The following is a 10,279-nucleotide window of genomic DNA, read 5'->3' on the forward strand; positions in this document are numbered from 1 at the left end:
TCTGGAAAACTATGGAATTTTTAAGGGGAAAATGGCCGACATTTTTCTGAACTCTGTGTGGTTGCAGGGAGGGACTGTGGTGACAGAGAAGCAGGTGAATCCAGTCATGTTCGTTCTGTTGGGACTGGTGGCAGGCCTCATCATCGTCCTGGCTGTCATGACAACGTCTCTGGTCTGCACCCGCAGGAGGTAAGCTGAGAGCTGGGCACGTATGTATCAAACATCTCCGAGTAGGAGCGCTGATCTAGGATCCGTTCTGTCCTTTAGATTATAATGAATTGAAGGGAGATAGGTACCTAATCCTAGATCTATATTCTGACATGTTTGATACATATGACTGATTCACAAAAACAAAAAAATCACATTTTATTTTTCACATTGACTCTGTACCGTAACACCCTGTATATAACCTCCACATTGACTCTGTACCGGTACCCCCTGTATATAGCCTCCACATTGACTCTGTACCGGTACCCCCTGTATATAGCCTCCACATTGACTCTGTACCGGTACCCCCTTGTATATAGCCTCCACATTGACTCTGTACCGGTACCCCCTGTATATAATGATGACATACAAATCCATAACCAACAGTGCAGAATTGTTTAAAAAGTAAGAAAATATTAGCTTCAACAATAAATAAAGTAAGAAAAATGTAACACAATAATGAAAACAGTAGCGAGGCTATATACAGGGTATTACGGTACAGAGTCAATGTGGAGGCTATATACAGGGTATTACGGTACAGAGTCAATGTGGAGGCTATATACAGGGTATTACGGTACAGAGTCAATGTGGAGGCTATATACAGGGGGTACCGGTACAGAGTCAATGTGGAGGCTATATACAGGGTATTACGGTACAGAGTCAATGTGGAGGCTATATACAGGGTATTACGGTACAGAGTCAATGTGGAGGCTATATACAGGGGGTACCGGTACAGAGTCAATGTGGAGGCTATATACAGGGTATTACGGTACAGAGTCAATGTGGAGGCTATATACAGGGTATTACGGTACAGAGTCAATGTGGAGGCTATATACAGGGGGTACCGGTACAGAGTCAATGTGGAGGTTATATACAGGGTGTTACGGTACAGAGTCAATGTGGAGGCTATATACAGGGTATTACGGTACAGAGTCAATGTGGAGGCTATATACAGGGTATTACGGTACAGAGTCAATGTGGAGGCTATATACAGGGGGTACCGGTACAGAGTCAATGTGGAGGTTATATACAGGGTGTTACGGTACAGAGTCAATGTGGAGGCTATATACAGGGTATTACGGTACAGAGTCAATGTGGAGGCTATATACAGGGTATTACGGTACAGAGTCAATGTGGAGGCTATATACAGGGTATTACGGTACAGAGTCAATGTGGAGGCTATATACAGTGGGTACCGGTACAGAGTCAATGTGGAGGTTATATACAGGGTGTTACGGTACAGAGTCAATGTGGAGACTATATACAGGGTATTACGGTACAGAGTCAATGTGGAGGCTATATACAGGGGTACCAGTACAGAGTCAATGTGGAGGCTATATACAGGGGTACTGGTACAGAGTCAATGTGGAGGCTATATACAGGGGGTACCGGTACAGAGTCAATGTGGAGGCTATATACAGGGGGTACTGGTACAGAGTCAATGTGGAGGCTATATACAGGGGGTACCGGTCTAGGGTTTTTGGGATGATGGTGTTGATGTGAGCCATGACCAGCCTTTCAAAGCACTTCATGGCTACAGACATGAGTGCTATGGGGCAGTAGTCATTTAGGCAGGCTACCTTGGCGTTCTTGAGCAAAGGGACTATGGTGCTTTGCTTGAAACATGTAGGTATTAGAGACTCAGTCATTGAGGGGTTGAAAATGTCAGTGAAGACGCTTGCCAGTTGGCGCATGCTCTGAGTACGCGTCCTGGTAATCTTTCTGGCCCTGCAGCCTTGTGAATGTTGACCTGTTTGAAGGTTTTACTCACATCGCTACGGAGAGTGTGATCACACAGTCATCCGGAACAGCTGATGTCATCATGCATGGTTCAGTGTTGCTTGCCTCGAAGTGAGTATAGAAGGCATTTAGCTCGTCTGGTAGGCTCCCGTGACGGGGCAGCTTGCGGCTGGGTTTTGCTTTGTAATCCGTAATAGTTTGCAAGCCCTGCCACATCCGACAAGAGTCAGGGTCGATTTAGTAGGATTCAATCTTAGTCCTGTATTTACGCTTCGCCTGTTTGATGGTTCATCAGAGGGAATAGTGGGATTTTTTTATAAGCTTAGTGTCCTGCTCCTTGAAAGGCAGCTCTAGCCTTTAGCTCAGTGGGGGTGTTGCCTGTAACCCATGGCTTCTGGTTGGGATGTTTACGTACGGTCACTGTGGGGACGAAGTCGTCAATGCACTTATTGATGAAGTCAGTGAATGATGTGGTGTACTCCGCAATAATATCGGATGAATCCCGGAACATATTCCAGTCTGTGCTAGCAAAACAGTCGTGCAGCTTAGCAACCGCTTCATCAGACCACTTCCGTATTGAGCGAGTCACTGGTGCTTCCTGTTAGATTTTTTTTTTTATTGTAAGGAGGAATCAGGGGGAAAATATTATGGTCAGATTTTCCAAATGAAGGGCCGGGGAGAGCTTTGTATGCGTCTCTGTTTGTGGAGTAAAGGTGGTCTAGAGTTTTCTTATCTGGTTGCACATCTGACATGCTAAATGAGGTAAAACAGATTTAAGTTTCCATGCATTAAAGTCCCTGACCACGGATGAATGGCACGACAATGTGCCTCAGGATCTCATCATGGGATCTCTGTGCATTCCAATTGCCATCGATAAAATGCAATAGTGTTTATTGTCCGTAACTTCTGCCGGCCTATACCATAACCCCACCATGAGGCACTCTGTTCACAACGTTGACATCAGCAAACTACTCGCCCACACAACGCCATACACGCTGTCTGCCATCTGCCCGGTACAGCTGAAACCGGGATTCTTTAGTGAACAGCACACGCCTCCAGCATAGCAGTGGTCATCGAAGGTGAGCATTTTCCCACTGAAGTCTGTGATGATGCAGAACTACAGTCAGGTCAAGACCCCTGGTGAGGACTATGAGCACACACATGAGTTTCTCTGATACGGTTTCTGACAGTTTTCAGAAATTCTTCGGTGCGCACATTTTCTTCAGCTGTCCAAGTGGCTGGTCTCTGACGAATCCCGCAGGGGAAGAAGCCCGAGTCCTGGCTGGCGTAGTTACACGTGGTCTGCGGTCGTGATCCCTGTTAGAAGTATTGCTACATTTAAAGAGAAAGGATGGCAGGAAACTAGTATGGATTATTTAGTATGGGTAACTAGTATGGGTTAGTAAGTATGGGTAACTAGTATGGGTTAGTAAGTATGGGTAACTAGTATGGGTTAGTAAGTATGGGTAACTAGTATGGGTTAGTAAGTATGGGTAACTAGTATGGGTTAGTAAGTATGGGTAACTAGTATGGGTTAGTAAGTATGGGTAACTAGTATGGGTTAGTAAGTATGGGTAACTAGTATGGGTTAGTAAGTACGGGTAACTAGAATGGGTTAGTAAGTATGGGTAACAAGTATGGGTTAGTAAGTATGGGTAACTAGTATGGGTTAGTAAGTATGGGTAACTAGTATGGGTTAGTAAGTATGGGTAACTAGTATGGGTTAGTAAGTACAGGTAACGAGTATGGGTTAGTAAGTATGGGTAACTAGTATGGGTTAGTAAGTATGGGTAACTAGTATGGGTTAGTAAGTATGGGTAAATAGTATGGGTTAGTAAGTATGGGTAACTAGTATGGGTTAGTAAGTATGGGTAACTAGTATGGGTTAGTAAGTACGGGTAACTAACCTATGGACGGTAAACTTTTACAGCTACAGAACGAAGCTGAAGGCATCTAAAGCCATGAACTCAGCAGCCATGGTGGTGACTGGTGGAGATCAGAAGAGTGGGCCTGTCGTGCCTGGAACCAACAAGTACACTATGGAGGGGTGAGTCCTGTCCTCCACACATAGTGCATAGGGTGCATCCCAAATGGCACCCTATTCCTTGCATAGTGCACTAGTAGGTACCCATAGGTAAAATCCAACTCCCTACATGAAATGTATATGTACAATAATTACAGAATAACACACAAATTATTCAGACCCCTTGACTTTTTCCAACATTTTGTTACGTTATTATTCGAAAATGTATTAAATAAAATGTTTTCCTCATCAATCTACACTCAATACCCCAGGTAGAAGTGCTTGCACCAGTTCTTACAAATAAAACACTGAAATATCACTTTTTTAATTTTATATTTGACCTTTATTTAACCAGGAAAGTCAGTTAAGAACACATTCTTATTTTCAATGACGGCCTAGGAACAGTGGGTTAACTGCCTGTTCAGGGGCAGAACGACAGATTTGTACCTTGTCAGCTCAGGGGTTTGAACTCGCAATATGATGCTACAACCACCATGATTCGCCATAGGGATAGTGCCACAATAACCCATAATTACAAAGCAAAAACAGTTTTTTGTTAGAAATTTTCGTGCAAATGTATTAAAAACAAAAATGATCTTATTTAAATAAGTAATCTGACCCTTTGGTATGAGACTCGAAATTGAGCTCAGGTTCATCCTGTTTCCATTGATCATCCTTGAGATGTTTCTACAACTTGATTGGAGTCCACATGTGGTAAATTCAATTGATTGGAAATTATTTGGAAAGGCACAAACCTGTCAATATTGGGTCCCACAGTTGACAGTGCATGTCAGAGCAAAAAACAATCCATGAGGTCGAAGGAATTGTCTACAGAGCTCCGAGACAGGATTGTGTCGAGGTACAGATCTGAGGAAGGGTGCCAAAACATTTCTGCATTATCGAAGGTCCTCAAAAACACAGTGGCCTCCATCATTCTTAATTGGAAGAAGTTTGGAACCACCAACACTCTTCCTAAAGCTGGCCACCCGGCCTATTTGAGCAATCGGGGGAGAAGGGCCTTGGTCAGGGAGGTGACCAAGAACCCTATTGTCACTCCTCTGTGGATATGGGAGAACCTTCCAGAAGAACAACCATCTCTGCAGCACTCCACCAATCAGGCCTTTATAGTAGAGTGGCCAGACTGAAGCCACTCCTCAGTAAAAGGTACATGACAGCCCGCTTGGAGTTTGCCAAAAGGCAGCTAAAGGACTCTCAGACCATGAGAAACAATATTCTCTGGTCTGATGAAACCAAGATTTAACTCTTTGGCCTGAATGCCACACATTCAGGCCAAAGGAAATCTGACACCATCCCTACGGTGAAGCATGGTGGTGGAAGCATCATGTCTGGAGGACACCTGGCACCATCCCTACGGTGAAGCATGGTGGTGGAAGCATCATGTCTGGAGGACACCTGGCACCATCCCTACGGTGAAGCATGGTGGTGGAAGCATCATGCTGTGGGGATGTTTTTCAGCAGTGGGGACTGGGAGACTTGTCAGGATTGAAGGAAAGATGAACGGAGCAAAGTACAGAGAGATCCTTGATGAAAACCTACTCCAGAGCGCTCAGGACCTCAGACTGGGGTGAAGGTTTACCTTCCAACAGGACAATGACCCTAATCCCACAGCCAAGACAACAGGAGTCTCTAAATGTCCATGAGTGGCCCAGCCAGAGCCCGGACTTGAACCCGATCAAACATCTCCGGAGAGACCTGAAAATAGCTGTACAGTGACGCTCCCCATCCAACCTTACAGATCTTGAGAGGATCTGCAGAGAAGAATGGGAGAAACTCACCAAATACAGGTGTGCCAAGCTTGAAGTGTCATACCCAAGAAGACAAGGCTGTAATCACTGCCATAGGTGGTTCAACAAAGTACTGATTATAAAGGGTCTGAATACTTATGTAAAGGTAATATTTAAGTTTTTCATATTTTAGAAATGTTATTGTGTGAAGATTGATGATGGGGGGGATGGGGAAATAATTGAATCCAGTTTTTGAATAAGGCTGTAACGTACCAAAATGTGTAAAAAGTGTAGGGGTCTGAATACTTTCCTTTCACAAAAACCTGAGAAGATATTTTGGACCGCAGTTTTAACGCATGTTTAGTTTATAGCACGTGTTTCCAATGCATTTGAAATGTGCCATCAAGTCACAAGGCACATAATTTCACTTGTTAAATTTGCAAAGGGAATAGGGAAGTAAGGTAGCCTAACAGTGTTGTCTCTGTCCCTGTATTTGTGTCTTAGGGCTAACCCTGTGCTCAACTTGAACATCGACACAGCCACAGACCTGGGCTTCGACGAGGAAGGATCTAACGCTGACAGAGTCAGGTAGAAACCACCTATTGATGATGACGATGATGATGACAATAAGAACAATATGTGCAGACCGTGTGGTCTAGTAGTAATACTCACGGCCATAAGATTGGATTTGAACACTACACTACAGAGTCATGTGAACACTACAGAGCCATGTGAACACTACAGAGTCATGTGAACACTACACTACAGAGCCATGTGAACACTACTCTACAGAGTCATGTGAACACTAGAGTCATGTGAACACTACAGAGTCATGTAAAACCTACAGAGTCATGTAAATGTATGTGTACTGGTAATGTTCTTTGATATTGTCCTCCTTTGGACAGTATTGAGATGTTATTGCTAACATTAATTAAGGTGTCATCGTCATGGAATCCCGTTGTATGACTCTAATTTAGTGCATTTCTTTTTAAATTCAAGCCTTAATTCCTTGGACTACAACATAGACATGGTCATGTCTGACAAGGATACGATGCCCATGATGGTAACATTTTTCGTTCATTATAGTTATTATTATTATTACTACAAAATTATTATCATCATTCTGGATGGTCATGCCTGCTGTCTCCCTGTGTAGATGATTCAGGAGGAGGATGAGGAGGAGGGGGGAGCAGATAACCTCTACGTCGAACCTCTGGGTGAAGCCTTGGCCCAGCGTGGCAAGAAAAGAGTCAACAACAGCCCTGGTTTAACCTTCGCTAACCCTTCACTCAGCACCACAGACCTGTGAGAGGCTGCCATCTTGGGTCAGTATCACTGACCTGTGAGTGGCTGCCATCTTGGGTCAGTATCACTGACCTGTGAGTGGCTGCCATCTTGGGTCAGTATCACTGACCTGTGAGTGGCTGCCATCTTGGGTCAGTATCACTGACCTGTGAGTGGCTGCCATCTTGGGTCAGTATCACTGACCTGTGACGGCCATTTTGGGATCTATGACACTGACCGTGGGTCATGAAATGGACCACGTAAAATGGACCTTGCATCCTGGAAAAGGATAGATGCCAAACTCCGTGCTAGAAAGACAATGTGACTTTTGAGATTAAATCAAGTTCAAATCTAATCTTTGTTTGTTTGTGTTGAACCACTCGTATTATTGGCATGCTATTGTTTGATTCAGTTTAGGGAATATTTCCGTGTAAACATTTATCATAACACACAGCACAGTGATGTTAGATTAGCCGGCTTGCTATTTCGCTGCCACAGTATGTAACAGCCTGACTTTTGTCAAACGTCCCAACGTCTTCATGAATCCATCGTTTTTTTATTTGAACAGCATCAACCTAAAACGAAAACATGACACTTTGGGATGAAAAGTAAAAAAATAAATTAAAAAAATGACAATGTTTTCATTGTGAATAATTTCATTATTAGTATTTTTTAAATGTGTAAAGATTTGATTGATATTTTTAATACATTATGCTTTACGTTTTTTAATATTCATTTCTTTCCGTTTTTTTCTCTCCGTTTATTATGAAACTAAACACTTGTATCTGGAATCCTGTGGTGTTTTTTAAGTACGGCCCCTTCAAGAGTAGGTACATTTACTGGCGTTTGATTGGACTCTTTCTCAAAACAGTATTTTATTGGACAAAAAAAAAACGATGTTTTTTCATATATATCAATTCATTATAAGTATACAGGTTGGCCAAAAGCAGTACCTTCTAAACAGGTCTCTATATTTCTGCTTAACGTACTATATCATTATTGTAAGTGTGGTGTGTGTTAGCTGAGGCAAAACCTAAGGCGATACAGGTATGGAGGAGAGAGTGAATCATTTCAGTTGTGTTTTTGCAGATATTCAAATTGGCTGTATTTAAATAAATGCAATCATCCAATAAAATGGGTTTTCTTCAAATTTTCATTCTTGAAACAATGTTATTGGTTTACAGAAATATTAACATATGTGGTACTTAAAGGGACAGTGTGAGATTCTGGCAATGAAGCTCTTTTTCTACTTACCCAGAGTCAGATGAACTTGTGGACATCATATCCTTTAAGGGATGAATTACCATTAACTTAAACACACACAAAATGTACATAGTCTCATGTCTCACATCACAATCAACAAGATATAACTATCTCAAAATGTGATTATCAATGAAGCTGGCAAATAAATACATTTGGCTGTAGGAATTATTACTTTTGAAAATTACCTTGAATGTACAATTGCCATTGAACACATTTTTCAAAAAGTTACATTTGCACAAAGAGATAAAGCAAGAAACACATTTAATACAATAACTGAAATTAACACTTTGCACCAATCACAACATAACAACCAGCATTTAGGGTCTCTATAAAGAAAACAAGTTAAAGACAACATTTAAAAATGTATTTTTTTTAAACCAAAGAAGAACGTTTTTGAAGTCTTGAAAAGAAGTGATATGTTGTTATGTTTCCTTCTTAAATGCATCATAGAATTAATCTGCTGACAATTATGTTTCCCTCTTAAATGCATCATAGAATTAATCTGCTGACAATTATGTTTCCCTCTTAAATGCATCATAGAATTAATCTGCTGACAATTATGTTTCCCTCTTAAATGCATCATAGATTTAATCCGCTGACAATTATGTTTCCCTCTTAAATGCATCATAGATTTAATCTGCTGACACAACAGTCATGACAAAGTTCCTCTCGCAGCTGCCGCCATTTAACAAACATGAAAAAAGAGGGGGAAAAAGCGAGAGATGTATTGGATTTGTTATTTTTGTAAACTGCATTACAAAAATGTTGTTTAGTTTATATGAACTGTCATATGGGCTGGACTAAGAGAAAATAATGTTAGCAGGCTACGGTAATGTTGTTAGCTTGCCTTGCAGCCCTAAGATTGAAGTTGGCCCAAAGTCCTTAAATTTAGAGATAATTTAGTCACTCTTGGACTTCAGTCTAACTACATTATCTTATGATTATCACATGACTACCACAGGCTAATTCTCTCAGTCAATGGACAGCAGGCTACCTACATTACCACAGCAACATAAGGAAGTATTTTGTTGATGTGGTAATGTAGGTAGCCTGCTGTCCATTGACTGAGAGAATTAGCCTGTGGTAGTCATGTGATAATCATAAGATAATGTAGTTAGACTGAAGTCCAAGAGTCAAACATGCTGGTCAAGTTAGCCTGTATGAATGCTAACACAGTACCGGTATGACTGAAGTATTTTGGCCATGTGGTAGTCATAAAATAACCCCAGCTAACACATTTGGTTCCTTGGAAGTTGTGGGAACGCTTGTTTTTGCTTTCACATTGGTTGTGGGAACGAAGAAATACGTTTCCTGACTGGTAAAACTGAAAGTCTTTTTTATCAGTGGTGTAAAGTACTTCAAGTAAAAATACTTTAAAGTACTACTTAAAGTAGTTTTGGGGGGTATCTGTACTTCACTATTTATATTTTTTGACAACTTTTACTTCACTACATTCCTAAAGAAAATAATATACTTTTTACTCCATACATTTTCCCTGACACCCAACAGTACTCCTTACATTTTGACAGGAAAATGGTCCAATTCACACACTTATCAAGAGAACATCCCTGGTCATCCCTACTGCCTCTGATCTGGTGGACTCACTAAACAGAGAACATCCCTGGTCATCCCTACTGCCTCTGATCTGGCAGACTCACTAAACAGAGAACATCCCTGGTCATCCCTACTGCCTCTGATCTGGTGGACTCACTAAACAGAGAACATCCCTGGTCATCCCTACTGCCTCTGATCTGGCAGACTCACTAAACAGAGAACATCCCTGGTCATCCCTATTGCCTCTGATCTGGAGGACTCACTAAACAGAGAACATCCCTGGTCATCCCTACTGCCTCTGATCTGGTGGACTCACTAAACAGAGAACATCCCTGGTCATCCCTACTGCCTCTGATCTGGAGAACTCACTAAACAGAGAACATCCCTGGTCATCCCTACTGCCTCTGATCTGGCAGACTCACTAAACAGAGAACATCCCTGGTCATCCCTATTGCCTCTGATC

General features: G+C 41.9%; 1 protein-coding gene across 1 annotated transcript in view; it reads left to right on the forward strand.

Moving 5' to 3' along the window:
- cdhr2 (cadherin related family member 2) overlaps nt 1-8,155 on the forward strand; it is a 38,379-nt gene extending 30,224 nt beyond the window's left edge. Inside the window, exons 27-31 of the mRNA XM_031797973.1 lie at nt 68-189; nt 3,878-3,994; nt 6,220-6,303; nt 6,715-6,778; nt 6,872-8,155. Coding sequence (XP_031653833.1) covers nt 68-189; nt 3,878-3,994; nt 6,220-6,303; nt 6,715-6,778; nt 6,872-7,024 — 540 coding nt within the window. The 3' untranslated portion in view covers nt 7,025-8,155. The remainder of the gene's footprint in view (nt 1-67; nt 190-3,877; nt 3,995-6,219; nt 6,304-6,714; nt 6,779-6,871) is intronic.
- Nucleotides 8,156-10,279: the final 2,124 nt, after the last annotated feature.

This window comes from Oncorhynchus kisutch, linkage group LG19 (genome assembly GCF_002021735.2).
Source record: "Oncorhynchus kisutch isolate 150728-3 linkage group LG19, Okis_V2, whole genome shotgun sequence".
Classification (NCBI taxonomy): domain Eukaryota; kingdom Metazoa; phylum Chordata; class Actinopteri; order Salmoniformes; family Salmonidae; genus Oncorhynchus; species Oncorhynchus kisutch.